This window comes from Calidris pugnax, unplaced genomic scaffold, assembly GCF_001431845.1.
Source record: "Calidris pugnax isolate Ruff unplaced genomic scaffold, ASM143184v1 scaffold44, whole genome shotgun sequence".
In the NCBI taxonomy this organism is placed as follows: domain Eukaryota; kingdom Metazoa; phylum Chordata; class Aves; order Charadriiformes; family Scolopacidae; genus Calidris; species Calidris pugnax.
Window position 1 is genome coordinate 32843401 of NW_015094506.1, and position 17453 is coordinate 32860853.

At 36.4% G+C, this 17453-nt stretch overlaps 1 protein-coding gene across 1 annotated transcript in view; it reads right to left on the minus strand.

Moving 5' to 3' along the window:
• Positions 1 to 17453, minus strand: part of CTTNBP2 (cortactin binding protein 2) — a 90292-nt gene that overhangs the window by 24127 nt on the left and 48712 nt on the right. Inside the window, exons 5-9 of the mRNA XM_014964029.1 lie at positions 15747 to 15950; positions 10189 to 10288; positions 6405 to 6555; positions 5073 to 5327; positions 1822 to 1939 (exon numbers count right to left, since the gene is read on the minus strand). Coding sequence (XP_014819515.1) covers positions 1822 to 1939; positions 5073 to 5327; positions 6405 to 6555; positions 10189 to 10288; positions 15747 to 15950 — 828 coding nt within the window. The remainder of the gene's footprint in view (positions 1 to 1821; positions 1940 to 5072; positions 5328 to 6404; positions 6556 to 10188; positions 10289 to 15746; positions 15951 to 17453) is intronic.

Consider the following 17453-nt stretch of genomic DNA (forward strand, 5'->3'; position numbering starts at 1 on the left):
AGCCTGAGATCACCTTAGCTTCAGAAATGCCTGTTTTCTTTGCAAAAGCAAAATATTGAAAAATAAAAAAAAGAGCACCAAAAAAAAAAAAAAAAAAAAAAGAAAAAAAAAGAAAAAGATATCAGCTTATTAGGAAATCTTGCAACTTGATCTTAGTCTTGCTTTTGAGTTCAGAATCCAAACCTACAGCTGATACAAACCAAGGAAGCCTTTCTGATGTCAGAAAAGCTCTGACTTAAACCCAGTAGCCTGCCACAGGGAAAAGATTACTCATTACAGATCCTTCAGATGTGGGATTGTGAGAAATGTATCGGAGGCACACCCTTCTGATGGCTGGGCCTCAGGGAAATGAGCAATGACCATAAGAGATACAGAGGGTTCTCCAGAAGGAAACAGGCCCCGAGGACAGAGGTACAGCATAGGCCGAAATTTCAGTGCGTGTGACCTCTATGGCGTAGCTGGCAATCCTGGCCCCCAGTCTTCAGATCTGCCAGAGCACATCCTCCCGTCCCACAGGCATGGAATTCCTTATGGTGGAAACCTTACTGGATCACGAGGAAGGCAGAGGATGGTACCTATGCAGCTCACCCAAAATGCAGCCTTGCCTTGTTGAGGCGCCCACCCTGATGAGAGTGGTGCTTCCAAGCTCTCTCAGATCAGATACTGGGGGAGAGAGAGAGGTGGGGAAGCTAATTATGATTGCACTGATGTTAACTACAGGCTTAACGAATGAAAGAGAAGAGAAATGGAGTCCAAAGGTTCTGACCTGATAAAAGCAGGTGGATTCATGATAAGCCTGACTAGAGAAACAGGGCACTAGGACTGATGATAATAACACAAGCATAGATTTAACAGGCTACAGACTCAGCCATCAGAAATTGGCTTCAGTCTGATAAAGAAGTAGACCACAGAGGAGTTTCTAATAGAAAATGAATTGTGCTCCCCTCTGCATCTACAGTAAAATCACAAGAACCTAGATATAATTCCAGCTGAAGAGGAATATCAGAAGCAGCACTCAGAAAGCTTCCCTAATTTGCTGATAATCAGTGAACTCGACTCCCACACAGCCCTGCGTTCCACAACAAAAACACAAAAAGAGTGAATAAATACAAAGTATATAATTCTACAAAGACAATACTTCTATGCAGACAAATAAAAACCACAGAACTTGTGGGTGGATAGACTAAGTTCTAGCCCAAGAAATACACGCATCAGCCTGCTCTACTGAATTTTCAGAAAACTTACACAGAAGGAAGAGGACGCCATGTTCCAACACAAGAACAGTCTTTTGACAGAAGTGACTGATGTTGGAAAAAAGAAGTTGCTTGATGTTGTCTCTAAGACTTTTTTAAAGACTAGAAGAAACAATCCCCCCAACAATAAACTGGTGACAAAGAAAACTATGCTCTAAAATGAGATCCAGATAAGACTACATGATTGTTTCAGCCTGAGGAAATTTGACAGCTATCCACCACTAAGTGATTTTTCTGCAAGAATTTGAAGAAAAGATAAGAAGAGGATAATAGCTTTGGAAAAAGTAATGACTAATACTAAATTCACACATTTCAGAGAAGATGAATGTTTGCACATGTACAATATATACCATCTTTTAAAATAGTTTAAAAACAAGGCATAAATAGTTTAATAACCTCTTTTATCAGATGCTTTTGCAAAGTTTGGAGAACAGAAACTTGCTAGGTGAAGAAAACTTAATTTTGTGGTGCCAAAAAAGTGATAACTACCCTTTTAATATTTCTCATTTTTGTCCCACAAGCTTTTTACTGAAAACAGTTTTATGTAGCGCTGATAGCATTTACTTACTTAAGTTTTCTAGGAGATGTTTGCAATCATCAGTAGCAACATCATGCAATGTTCGATTACACTTATCTTTTCTCTCAGCCTCTAGTCCACCATGGCTACAAAGGATTTCTAGACAGTTCTGCAAAGGTAAGAACTGTATTATTTACTTGTCCATTTGCTGCATTAAAGAGTTCTACCAATATGCAGTTAGCCTCCTAGTTATCCTTATACATGCATTTTCAAAGACAGTCAGCTATGGAGTTTCTATATATGAGCATCAAATGATGTTCCTTGCAGAGCTGAAAGCCAGGACTAAAAATATTTTATAGCAGACTTCGAAGTCTGAAATCAAGATTTTGAAAAAGCAGAATATACCCAGCCAGGTTTCTACAGTCCCCATCAGTTGAATTGAGAAATTCTTAACATCTGGCCACTAGTTTAAATATTCACATAAAGGAAATAGAAACACAAATCTGCATCCTGTTTTGAACACCTTGGCCTCAATGTTCAAGCAAAACCAAAAATACAATTCTAAAGCTCAATGCACACTAATTAATGAATCTATTCAGATTCATAAAAACCAGTTTTTGCTTTGCAATTCACCAAGTAGGAGTTTGCAACATGCCTGACATCTGAGTGGTAGTCAGCAAAAGAAAAACAATCATTTTAAAATCACTTTGCAAGCATCTTCTTTGGCAGGTAAACCTAAATTCCTGCAAGCATAGTAACAATGTAGTGAAATGGAAATGCATTTCTATTAAAGTCAGAGCACAAACATTTTGTGGATGCCAACAACATGACGCCCTCTTAAAATTCAAATGCTTTAAGAAACCTCATATGCTCAAAAAAAGCAAAAAATCATTATAGTTCATTAGAAAAATGCTACTAACAGATAAATTTGTGTTGTATTGTAACATGAAAAAAAAAGATATTACATAGATCTTCCCAAACTAGTAAGGGAGGAAAAAAAAAGCCCTCACAAAACTACATTTAAATGTTAATTGATCAGTGACCAGAAGACTGATTAAGTCCCGATTTCTAACGATCATCCATTCAGCAATAATACAGGTGGCCTTCACAAAAGCATTGTCATCCTCAGACACGCCTTTCAAGGACAGACATCCATATTAAAGAAAGACACCATCAGAAATGATACTAGTTAATACAGTATTGATAACCTCTGGGGTTAATCAAAGCAGAGAAACCAAAGCTTGAAAACACAGAGAAACAGCTATTAAGTATTTCATTTTAGAACAGTGGCTCCTTGCAGGTTTGGCTACTGTTACCTACTTTGTAGCTGTTCCAATGGAAAGAGTTTTCTCAGTACATCTGATGCTCTGACACCTTTCATAAACATAGCAGTCACTCAAATTATATTTCCCTGTGAGATGAAATTTTACCAGATTGTGGTTCCAGCACTTGTAAGAACTTTTTTTAAAAAAATCAATTAGCTCACTAACTTTGCCAGAAGAAAATTAGTCAGAAAAAAAGTGCATATTTTCTTGCCAGGTTAGTAAGTTAACTTTGTCTCTGAAATGGGTGCAAGGAATGCCAAAGGCAGCAGAAGGCAGAGGACTGAGCTGCGAGGCTGGAAGTGGGAAGTAAAGAGGGAAGAAAGAAGTGGGAGAGAACAAAGAGATGAGGCTTATTTCCTTAGTAAAATGAGAAGTTTTCTTGGCTCTGTTCCCTGTGAAATGGCAACTAAGATCATCTGTAAAGAATGGTACCTACCAATCTCAAAAGAAAAGGGTGCAAGCTCCAGCACTGTTTATATGGAACTATCACGTAGTGTCATGAATGACATGCAGTGCAGATACAGGTTTAGAGTAGGAAGTCAAAGTGTTAGCAGTGCCTGAAGATGTCTATTAATCTTCCTTTAGTTTCTTAATATCCTAAACTCCTCTCAATTCAAAATAAATGCATTTAATCAAATATAATTATAAAAAGTCTCGGCAACATCAAAACCAGGAGTCTAACTGCCAGCTCTATATTGCCTTCATGACCTAAGAGAGTACCCTCAATGGAGCTGACTTGGAATGTGCTCAGAATCTCAAACCCATGGGTTATTCATTAAAAGTTTATGTGAAGACTCCAGTGTCAGCGCCTTCAGAGAGAACACCCAGCCAAAGCCTCTTCTAGACAGTAAATAAAACCTAGCTTCAAGGTTCCTGAGGTTTATATTACTGCATAAAGAAGCAACATATTGCACACTATTTAGGTATTTGCAGACTATAACAAATACCTTAAACTCCATCTAAATTGAGATGAGTGGAAACTGAAATAAGAGTCTGTACCTGCCTAAAAGACACTGGTAATGAAATATTGACTCTGTTTGTAATAAAAAATGCTAAGTAAGCAGTGGTTGGTCCCTAAAAAAAAAATCATAAACTGAATCTTAAATCTGTGTCTATTTTGAATTTATCATAGTTAATTTATCCGGAAAAAAGCAAACATAATGACAGATATTGAATTAGGCATGTAATAACAAGCTAATTTTCGAACTAGACTATGTTATCTTAAAATTCACTCTCTTCTGTGTTTAGTATCCTCTATTTTCTCCCTGGGTAAAAGCTTCATAGTAAGATCTGATTGACAGCTGTCATAAAAAAAATAAAAATCCTTTAAATAGTCAGTGTTAAAAGTGTAAAGCTTCTCATGTCAAATCCTTCAAGTAATATTCAATTTCCAGAAATCCTTCTGTTTATCATCAGTAAGACCTGTAAGGTCATTCTCCATGTCATCAGTTATACCAACTCCAAAAAAACTTATTCATTGCCTGCTAAAAGGGATACCCAAAATAAAAAATTAAACAATATATTACTGCACTAATTTGATTCTCAAATTTCTTGTCCTCCCTTCCCTCCCACAGGAAAAATTGTCCATAGTTAAATCACCCATTCCTAACTGTAGCTGCAAACTATGTCCATCTAATATCTATATTAAGTACATGACAACCAATGAATTTGCATTTAGGGTAGGATTCACCTCACCTTACCTTTGAAAATCTGAATCACAAGTAATCATGTTTTCTCTTTTTATTGTTGTCCCAAAAGGAATAGGCATTTAAATATGACAATTCACCCCATTTGACACCCAGCTTCTTGGGTAAATTATCCACTGAAATTATCTTTTTGTCTTTGTTAAATCAAGTGTGACATTAAACTAGATAAAAAACTTAGATTTAATATCTAACTTTTGGTTCTGCAACGATAAAAAAAGAAGGATTTATCTTGCCTAAATCAGGTTACTGTCACTTGTTCACATAGACTGACCTTAAAGCCTTTTGATGCCGCTATGTGGGCAGCGGTCCAACCCTCTTTGTTGGCATGGTTGATGAGATCTGCAGAAATAACAGGCTTTACTCTACTGCTGTAGTTGTCTTCTCTCTTCTCTAAATCAAAGTAGTCCAAATTAGGCTCTGCATCAGTCAAAGAGTTCCCATTGTTTGGCCCTCGGTAGTACATAAGGAGCTTGAGACTGTCAACGTTACCAGAATCCACCGCTGCGTGAATCGGTGACCAGCCATCCTGGAAACACAGAAGCAAAAAGCACCAGACACATAGTAAAACACCTGCAGAACTTCTATCAGCAAAGAACTTGAATGGATGGCTCTGGAAATTAAAATGATAAGCACAAGTGACATAATTATCCTTTGGGAAAACAGAGCTGCTTGTATGTTTTTGGGGTGGAAGAAAGAGACGGAAGAAAATGTAGCAGAAAGTAAGTTTTACAGCTTTCTCCAAGGACAGTCCAACAGACAGAAACTTCAAAACTTTCAGAAGAGCCTAAGTGATATAGGAGTTACATGCTGTTAATTGACTGTTTCCTTATCATGTATCAAACTAATACAATTCTAACGATCAATAATTTGTTTCACCTTGCATTAATCAATTTACTAGTCAGATATTTTCATGGTTTTGACATCATAAATCTCTCTTAATTCAAGTCAAATATATTTACTTTCCAAATCCAAAATAAATTAATCAGAAAGAAATCAGTGCAGGAGAGGAGCAGAAGGTACTGCTAAGCTAATACTCTTTGTGCTGTGTTTCTGGACAGCTTGCATCCCACATTTATTGCCTTGTTTATGTCAGTCTTAAGAAAAACTTCAGGGCAATACAAAAAAATGTTAATTTTGAGACAATCCTCTTCCCTTTCTCCTGCATATTTTTTTGGCATCTTCTCACATTTGTGATATATGAGACTTTACAATACTGGCTGGCAAATTTGAGGATGGGGGTCCCCTCAAGGACAAGAATAAAGCAAAATCCCTGTCTCCACTCCTCTGCCTTAAAAATAAGTCAAAACATAAGAGTTGTATTGCAAATCCAGTGCTGAAGAAAAGTCTGCAGCAAATTTCAGGCAGAATCTGAAATATATAAAATAATGTGGAAGTTGCATACTTTAGGAGATTTTAGAGACAATACACAGCTTAAAAAAACCCGCAGAAAGTATAAGGAAAAGAACAAAATACTAATTTCAAATTACATGCTTTATTCCAGCTATAGGAAAACTTTAAATAAATATTTTAACGTAAATATTTCCTAGCTGTTGTATTCATCACTATACAAGGTATTTTAACTTTACAAATTGTTTTAACTTACACTGGTTTTTACTGATCGATCTGCTCCACCTTCCAACAATAGCTTAATACAATCGTTATTTCCATTTTTACAGGCCAGGTACAAAGGTGTCTGTCCTCTTTCAGCAGCATGGTTAATATCAGCCTGATACATAATTAATAATTCTGCACACCTACAGGAAACAATAATGTGGTATTATCTTGTATTCAACATCCAAAACCTCTTTACAACTTAGAACATTTAAATGTGGTTTTTTTTTAATGAAGTACTGATTTCATAGATACAGATTTACTTCTGATTTTATCCATCATATATACACAAGTAGAAAGTATAATTTTATACATACTCATGACAGAAAATTGTTTACTTTAGACCTGTAAATCTTAAACTCATATAGATGCATTTAAAAAATGTGAATACAAAACATTTAATTTCACAAGGCTAATAAAATCTTGACAACAGCTGCCTAAGAAAAACCTTCAGCTGAGAAAAAAAGTAACATTTCTTTCCTGACTACTGGTACCCGAAATAGTTTTTTTTTTTAAAAAAAAAAAAAGACAGAAGAAGGGAAAAAAAAAAAGAAGGACTAGCTTTAGATACCAGCAAAAAGTACTACCTTTAGACACTCGCCTGGGGAAGGAAACTGGTAGGGACAGGAAAACAGCTCTGGTGCCAGCTACCATTCAGACCCCCGAGTGGAGGCTAACCCAAAAGGGTGACTTGGAGCGTGTTGGCAGCAGCTACTGGATCAGGGAGCACAGAAGATGAGGTGGAGGCACGAAGAGTGACTCACTTGGGGCCAGCATCTGGATCCAAGACCCTGCACCTCCTCATAACCATGTAGCTGTAGGTCCAGTTTTACTTCCAATACTGGAGACAGCGCTGGCTCCCTTCCCCTTCCCAAATCCAGCTTTTCAAGCTCTCAAAACTTTAGAAAAATCTTAACTCCAGTCTATTCCCTCTGCAGTTCAAACAAGGGCTTTAAACAAAAATTACTCTCCAACTCTGACAATTTTGTGATTCCATGATCTCTGTGGCTCTATATTTATCAGTCCATAAAAATAGAAGCATATCAACAATAAAGCCTCAAAGCAACTAATGCAATGCTCTATAACTACTGGTTAAGCGACCCTACTATAGAAACAGGATGACAAAATCTTTAAAGCAACGTAAGATACATACATATATAAAAGAATATAAGCATATATGAAACTACAGATGAAAACCCCACAAACATTAAAAAAGATCTTTTAGTAAGTTCTTATTTAGTCAGAAAAATCAATCAAGTTCAAGATAAAATGATCAATTTTAGGAAAGAGTAAACCAGATAACATTAATATGAATTACTTAGCTGCACTTTCTGAAAATGCTCAAACAAACAGAAAAAATACAGATAAAAGTAATGTTCTACCCTCATGAAATGCTGAATGTGTATTCTAACCACACAGTCACAAAAGTCATCTTAAGATGCGCTCACAACAAGACACTTCCAAAAAGCAACTGAGGATTGAGTTTTAAGTCTGCTATGTTAAAAATATCTGTTTTGTTATCTTAGATATATTCAATGACTCTGGAAATGCTACGCTGACTTTCCACCTCAAGGTCAGGTAAGGTCAGCCTGGCCTGGACCATGTGGAAAATGATTTTGAATGGTTCTCCTAAAAGCATTTGCTGAATCGGGGATATTAATGAACTGCCCTAGAAAACAATAATTTCTTTCTGACTCTGTAACTGGGTCTGGAACAGTTACTGTGCCAGTTGGGGAATAGGGTTAACTGACATGTCACAGGGGACTGGGCAGCAAATCTGTCACAGACAAGTACTGAGTAATTGGTAGCAGTTTGGTGCTTTCATTAACCCCAGATCCTTTGTGCTGTAGTACAAGTAACACGGACTGTGAAACACAACACCTTCAAGGAGACAGGTCATACTATTACCCCAAATTCTGCCTTTTACAGAACTTTTCTGAGCCAGAAGTTTGAAGTGATCAACAGATCAAAAAGGGTGAAGCTCTGATATTTTTGGCTGGCCCTGTTATTAGTACATGCTCACTTTTACAGTTTGGTTCATGTTCAATACCTAAAAAAAATTGAAAGCAAGAAAAGTGTTCAGGGATATCATATTACATAAGTGACTCTAAGGGAAAAAGGGTAACACATAGTATCAGAATAGAAAAGAATATCATTCTGCAATGTCCCAACATAGCAGACCATATATAGCAAAGTGTTGTGAGGGTAAGCCAGAGAAATAATAGCTTCCTATTTAAATAAAGTCTAAGAAATTTCTTTTAGTGAGAGGATATGAAACAGTGTGCTTTTGGTTTGTCTCGTGAAGTCACAAGTAATTTTTAAAATTTTAAGTAAAACACTGAAACGTTTAACTAGATATGTATTTCTGTGCTTGAAACACCGAGTGAGATTCTGCTATCTCTGGATTAAGACTTCCAGTAAAAGATGTCACCCAGGCAAGTGGACCACCATGGAGGGAGGTGTCCAGTACCTGACGGAATTAGCTGTGCTAGAGCCCTGATTATCAGCACTGTTTCCAGCACAAATCCAAAACCCAGCCCCATACTAGCTACTATGAAGAATATTAACTCTACCTCAGCCAAAACCAGCACAGCTGCCCATTAGTTCATAAGCTTGAAGTCCTCTAAGAAGTGGTAATAATCTCTGATGGTCCTTATATTCCCATGGAAGATTGTGAGAAGGACAGGGATCCCACTTTTTGTTGGGTCAGGGCCTATATCACAGTATAATAACACTTAAAGACTCTGACCCCTATATGTTACTGCATCAGAGTAAGATCCTTAAAAACAGTAAAATGCAATATTAAAAGAATCAAAAACTGAAAGATAAGCCAAACTAAAGATACATAAAACAACAGTAAAGTCTGTAATAAAGATTCCTAGCCATGCTGCTTAAGACATTTTGCATTTGTAAAATCGTTTTATCTGGATAAGGATGTTCTGGAAAAAGTTATCTAGTGGTTGCTTCCAACTTTCAGTTCCATTTCCTATGATTCTATGATACACAGTAAAGCTGGAGAGATGAAACGCATCAGCCTTCAGCTCCTCTGATGAAGGGAGGAAAAGGGAGGAAAAAAACAATTATCTCAATGAATTGCTGTGTACCAGTTCTCAGTATAAAAAGACAAAATTTTCCAATCATGTCGTCATAAAACACCAATCTTTATAAAATTAGGAGCTTAAAAAATAAAAGGAAATTATTGTAACTACAATTTTGAAGAATGTTCTTAGAAATACTCTTTGACTCATACATAATTTTCTGTTTTTCAAAGTTATTGATACAAAACACTTAAACCTTAAAAAACCTTGTTTTGTTGTTTAAAGTGTTCGATTCTCTATCACCCAGGAGAATACTCAGATAAATGTTCTTTTGTCTCTGAATATGATATTCGTGGTTCTCTAGGCATCAAAAAATCAGTGCAAAAATAATTTCTTGCCTCCTTCCTCTGTAAATCTTACATTATCACTCATAACTCAAAGAAAATTTAGAAATTCAAAGGTATGACGCCCATGTGGAACAGTATTATATTGCAGTTATTAAGAATAAATGTTCAGCAACCTTAAGAGCTGCAACTAGAAACGAAGCAAATGGAAAATATTAAAACCAGAATGGCATATGAATATGAGTTTCAGTAGATGCTTTCAATAAATGATAGTTGAATACATTTGTACCTAAGAATGCAACAGTAAGGTAATGAAAAAAATAATATAATATAATGTAAAGACAATATAAAATTGAGTAATAGCTGACAGGCAAAATCTTAAGACTTCACTTACTTGACATGTCCCTGAGCAGCTGCTGAACACAAGGGTGTAAAGCCATTTTTATCAGCAGCATCAACTTGTGCTTCTGCAGTCAGCAGCAATCTCACACAATCTACAAATTGAGCATAAACATAGACTGATGCAACAAGAAGAAGTGGTTAAAACTTCCTCAAAGGGCAACAGCAGCCAGGCTTTTTGACCATACATCACACACCTTAGTGAAGTAGAAGCTTGGTAAGCAGTTTGCAGAGAGGTGAGAATGGACTCCTGGAGGTACCACCTCTTTGGCAAAAGTGGCTAGGGTTGGGTTCTAATGGGATCCAAATTCATACCCATTGCTGGCAGCTCCCACGGTGGTAACTAATTTACCCCCAAAGTGGGGAAATGGAATTATCCAGCAGCCCCCAAAGGCAGGACAGTCCCACTTGGCATTCACATGACGTGTTCCCATCAATATGACAGCCCCAGGGGAGATGCTCACAAGCCACACGTAACTCAAACACCAGGCTGGCCAGCCTTGCTTCAGGACACTTGGACATGGGATTGCAACGACAAATAAGATAAACTGACAAACTCAAACCTCCCCAAACCATTCCCATTCATATATTTCCAAAATGACATAGTAAAAATAGTACCAGCCTGATTCTACCATCCTACAGCTAAATTTAGATAATTAATTACATAGTGATTAGACTGCATTTCATCCACAAATTGGAATATCATTTGATGCAATTAAGTTTGAAAAAAAAACCTTAATCTGCTCTGTACTCTTGAAATTGGTTCTAGACCAAAATAAATCAAGTCTTTTGTAGTTGAAACTACTATTTTGAAAATAAGCTCAGCTAGAACACCAATTATAAATTCCTGACCTGATTTCTGAGCAAGCTTAACGCACTCTGTTCCAGCACTGGGTAAGATCCTGGAGCCAAGCTTTGCTAGTAAAGCTTATCTCTAGATATCAGAAACATATATTTAGAATTACTTAGAAATCTAACTAATCTAAATGGTTCCTAAACATATTTACTGCTGTTACAAGTCTTTCATATATTAACACAGATGTTGTGGAGGTGATTGAATAAATAATTTAACATTAAGAAATAAGATTTTAAAACAGATTCCTCAATTCTTAAATAAGTCATCTGATCTGACTGGCTTTTTGGTTTTGTTTTTTGGGGTTTTTTTTAAAAGTTGGTTATTGGATAAGCTACGAGGACTTCATCTGTAATAATTTCTTTAAGACATAAAGAAGCTGTCAGTTAACTAACTTACCTAGGATTTCCACTTGTAAGATAATACCATTTAAAAACAAATTACATTTTCAATCACTTTGTAACAGAAACAATACTCTGCTAATGACATACATTTTTTCCCCTTTTCCATTGTCAATCCCCTTTTTAAATTAAACAATTAACTTGAAAATACAGATTCCTGCTTGATATCCTACAATACTTCTAAAGTTTGTGAAGGATGTTGAAAAATTCTTCTTCTAGCAGTTTCAAGTATCTGTCTAGAGTACTTTTTGATTTCTTCATTGAGCATATGTTAGCCATGCAAAAGCCACGAAGAACACACAGAACAAGACTGCCTTTCTAGAAAGGTATGGTAAACTCACAATTATTGATTGGCAGATCATTCAGGTGGTAGCTGATTTTTGTGAAACTGATCATCATGAGTTTCTGATGAAGATCACTAAAAAGACCTGCTTATTCTCAGGGATGGGTGCAAGTTTGAGGAAATACAGCTATTTTCATAAGGCACACCATGCCAGCTAGTAAGCTCTGCGTGACCTGTTCTGGTGGCATACCAAGTAAAAGAGCAATCATCTCCAAAAAGCCTGGGTCCTCTGGATGGACTTTTGATTGGGATTTGGAGAAAGGTAATTCAGGCTCATTAACTCCAGTTTGCTGCTGTCTGCCACAGCAGTAGAGGGGACTGGGAGGAAGGGCAGGCACAAGACAGACATCGATGTTATCACTCAATTAAAGGTTTTGGTCAAAGCAAAAGCAAAACATGGAAGCGTATTAGCACAAACACCTGGAGACTTTACTGCTCTCCACCACAGCTGGGTAGTTAGTTCTTCCAGAGTGCTGGCAAACACCATGCAGACACATCCAGTGGCTCGGCGGAGCTGACTCCATGTAGCTGTATGTCTCTGCACCTCACTCCTTCCTACTTCCCACATCATTCCAGTTTTTCCTATCAATCACGGTGCCACAGCCTCCAAGTACTCAGGACAGAAGAGAATCAATTATACCATAAATGCATACGACTAGCAAGTAGCTGAGTCCAAATGATATTATTATTATTGTCTTCACATCTCTCAATTTCTGGAACTCTTTATTATTCCATTCTCTCTTTCTCAACCACCTCATGCGTGGCAGAGAACGGTCAGGATTGGCAACACAATACAGATATACAGATATATTGTCTAAGTGAACTTCTGTAGATGTTATCAAGTGCATAATAGACTGAAGCGGCTCCTGCTTTGTTAATGGATCAAACCAAGATGGCCTGACAAAACAATCTGTTCCCAATCTAGTGGTTAAATCAGAAAATCAACAGTTTCCTCGTGTCCATTAAAACACAAAGAAAGCATTTAGTGTATATTTTAGAGTGAAGTTCTGTCTCTCAGACCTACAGAATTGGGGACAGTGTTAGCAGGAAACAAAGCAGCTCCTATGAGCTTCATGTGCTGGAAAAACCCTCAGCTGCAGCTCTCAAAAGGCAACTGTTTACGAACAGGAAGGCTACACATTTTGCAAATAGGACAGATTACGAAAGAATATTTGAGTGCTCTCTTTTCTTGAGTAACTCAATTTTCTCTACAGACTGGGCAGAGAGCATGGCACAGCTGCTGCCACCATGCTGGGTGCAATGTGCTCTACCTTTCTCTTGTGTTCTACACATCTCAAATACTGTATTTCTTCACTGAAATTCACTTTCTACTCTTCCCAGACCTTCTGCAACACGGTGTTGGTTATGAAGGGAGGTACTCACTGTGCTGGCTATTACCAAGCCCAGAGCCACTCTTTTCTCCTGGGCAACTATTTCTCAGGAGACACTGGAAAATCTGGTTAGTTAACTTAGAAGAAACAAGGGGTTCTGGAAATCTCTGGATCTATTTAGTCACTAACTCCAGGTTGAAAGTATTCTCAATATATTAAATCATGGTGTGATCACCAGGGTAAGTTTATGTGTTGTCTTATGGTTGGACTCGATGATCTTAAAGGGTTTTTTCAACCTAAATGATTCTCTGATTCTAAGAAAAAAAAACAACAGCCAAAACACAGTAACTTACCATTGACAATCCTACTCAATGCAATGAAAAAATCTGTACAATAAATATTTTATCCTTCTTAAAATTAAATCAGTGTCATTTCTTTCCACCTGGTTAGTTAAAAAAAAAGCTATTAAAAAGGACTTTTTAAAAAGAATAGATTTATTCCTATACTTCCTTTTTTAAGCTGATATATTTTTAAATAAATCTGTTTTCAAAAGTCTCCACTTTGAAGAGCTGCCTCTATTCATGTACTTGGGAACAAACTGGAAGTAACAAAGAAAGGATTACATATAAGTCATATAAGTTAAGCAGAAAAACCTTTCCAAAAATACTGTAAATCTACTACACTCAATTTTCATGTAATGTATTAGGGAGACATCACTGCTGCTGCTGTGTGATTCTCTCATTCAGAATTCATACAATCCATTTAGTCTCTAAAATGGGATGATTTGTACAACGATGTGTTTTTCGCATCCTGTCAACTATAAATAGAAGCATAGCACTAAAACGTTTGCAATATATTTTTTATCTTAAAAAGGAAAAGCTACTAAACAATTACAGGATGCATATGCATGTGTTTGGTTTTATTACTATGTTTTCATACTACTGCCAAGTGCCTCTCTTATTTGAAATTTTGACAATAAAACAAGAAACCAAATTGCCTTCGCTGTCAGTAAGAGCTGCTCAGTAATTGTAACTGAAAATCAGGGCATTTGCTTCGAAACATTTTAGGAATACAAAATGAGTAAAGATGAATTGGGTCAATTACGGTCTCCCACAAAAAACACCAGCAATGAGAAATGGATAGAAGCCTTGAAGAACCCACAGAACGCCCATTCAGTGAGAGGGGAAAAATAAATCCACATAATATAACAAACTTGGAGTTTTAGCACTGAAGATAAAAAGTTGAAAAAAAAAAAAAAAAAACAACAGAAAAAAGATAAGTGCCAAAGGAAGAAAATAAAATAAAGAACTTCTTCAATATTTTAAGGGTCTTGGCAACGGCAAAGAATCTGTCAGATGAAAAGGCCCAGATGTTCCTACGAAGTAAACCATAGCACCCAGCAAGCACAGATAAAATATACCATTCTGAACAAAGGGAAAATTCTTCCTATCCTGATGCCTGTTAGCAAAATTAACCCCTGAACATATCAGAAAAAATGTAGACTATCTGCTTAGCTATGGATTATGGATCATAATTTTACTTTGATTTTTAAAATACTTGAGAAAAATAATGGAGTAGTCCCACTAAATACTATTTTGAACACTTTGGATCGGGGTTTTCCAATTGTGCCACAAACAAATAGTTTGTTAAATAAAAACCACAAAGTACTCTTGAAAGCAGTGGATTTAAAGGCATTATGTTCCACCTTTTACTCCGAAAAACCCCCTTGACTTTACTAAAAATTAATGGAATTTTTGTCACTGGTATTGTTGGATTTCATCTTTAGTGTCCAAAACAGCATAATGATATTATTTGCAATATAAGAATCTAGGAGATTTTACCTCAGCAGAAAAAACTACAGTAACTTGCACTGGAATTTTAAAGAAAGCTGCTGTTTAAGAACCTTATGTTAACAGTCTGAAAATTATTGCTTAGAGTTTGTATCCATGAAATCTGTATCTGTTACTAACATCTTTACCTCATTTTGTAAATATATTCATGAAATATGAAGACTAACTGTGGAAAGGTTCAGAGATGCTACCTCCTTGAGACTGAGCATTGTGGTAGTGGAAAAAGTAAAAATTAAGTTAACTATCTCAGTAGAGCCTAGAGAACAAACTAAGGTTATTCCACCTAGTTCAAAAATAAAGACAGTTCATTTTATTTCCCAAGTAACACACTACTCTGAAACTGTCTTCCATCATTTTCACCACTGCTGCAGAAGATCAAAACACTGGTGATGACCTGTTCTTTCCTGCTTACTCCCTGTAGAGCAAAGTTCTTTCTTTCAAGTTGCCTTTGCTACAGAAGATCTTTAGCTTGTCACAGAACACGGAGTGATGGTAACTGGTGGCTTTTTATAGGAAGGGAGTGGAGAATTAGAATGGATGTTCCTGCAGAGTGTTAACCATAAGCCAGAATGCTTTCTGTGTTCCAAAATTCTGCCTCTGGAAGCATTGCTTATATAAACACTATATTATGACTTTTATCATATAATCTTTACATCTGAGTTTCAATTTCACAATTTCAAAAAACATGCATTTGACCTCATTTAATATTTCAAACTCATGAAATAAGCTTTCACTATTTCACTTGAATGTGGTAACAAAACTTCAAATCGCTTACCTGTATGTCCGTTTGTAGCAGCAGAATACAAGGCAGAATAGCCATCTTCACAAGAGTAATTAATGTCCAGTCCTTCTTCATTAAGCAGCATTGATAATAAAGTGACATTTCCCTGGGCAGCAGCTTGGTGAAGAAGGGTGGGCCTGCCACCCAGGGGGACAGGACCACCGCTTGTTAACAAAGGGGTTAGGGAGGAAGACCAGCCTGTGAGTTAAAGCAACAGAAGTTAGATGGGAGACACATAAATAAAGCTCTGCATTTTCTGTGTTCTTTTAAAAATTAAAAAAGAATCTTCAAAACGACAGGATTTGTTAGTTTAGCACAAGTTTTGTGATGATGCTGTGTCTGTACCTCAAAAGCTATTCTGAAGAATAAAAACTGCGTATAGGGGTGCCAGTTGTTAATGCAAATGAACAGGATATCATTACAAAAGGTTAACACGAAACATACGAACTGTAGTAGCAGCTGGATGTCTCAAAAAATGGTATATTACTAAAATTCAGAAAACACTGAAAGTTTTATACAAGTTTTAGTTTAATTGCTAATATCCTGGGAAGGCTTTTTAAAGTATTTGAAGAAAGGTTTCCAAAACAAAATACTTATTTTCATATGAAATTTCATCTTCCTTTACAGTCTAAGTGCAAAGTATTTATCTCTCACCTGCACTTATACAGATGAATCGCACAAAGAACCCTTATTAAATGCCTTTCAATAAATTTGCAAAAAAATGTAGAAATCATTGACACAAATAATACAGAAATAAATATATTTATTATTGAACTGTATCTGAAGGTGATATTCCTTTTATTCAACGATATATTACAAAATCCTCCAGTGCAAATGAATAAAGCTATACAAAATTTAGGAGTGAAAACTTTCAAGTCACCCCATTAAAAAATAATATTTAGTGTAAAGCTTTGAAAGCTTAGGAGTTATCTTGGCTAAATGTTCTGTTCATTACTTATCCGCTTTAGTAGGGAGTTTGTTAAGAATATGAAGTTTGCTGCATAAGGCATAGAAAATTTTGTGCACTCTTCCTTGACCAAGGACTGCAAGAGAAAATAGAAGAAAGAGAAATTTTTTTTCACTACTACCTTTAGAAAATCCACATTATATTTCTCTCTTGAATAAATAACCTTGTATTCTGTGGCCACACTTAAGCTATTATATCACAACGAAATCTGACAGTACAAAGTGAGTTTATGCAGCTTTTACTGTGGTTCTGCAACACCCAAGACTGAAGAGGAGTTGCAGGGCATTACCTCCAGCTCCGTCACGCTGATCAAGTGCTATCCACCCTCCAACACACAGAACTAGAAAAAGAATGTGGCAGCAGCGCTACCATGCCGGGATGATCTGCTCCGCATTTTGGAAAACCAAAATTCAATATGGAAGTTCCCAACAGAATTCTATAGAAGCAATAGATTTGGGAATCTTGCAGGATCTGGGCAAATTTTAATTAGGGTCCAGACTTACATGAGGATCCATCATCTGGATCCATCCTTACACGAGAATCCATCATCAATGAAGAACACATAGTTTGATCCCAATTCAAACCAACAACAACAAAAATGCTTGGAGTACTTTCATATTTGTTTTTAAAGTAAGCTCAATTTGTCATTTCAAATTAAGTTTATTAGTTTAGTGTGTAAAGGAAATGTATTTGCAGTATTTTCACAATGTTAGCTTATTATTCAACTTATTTTT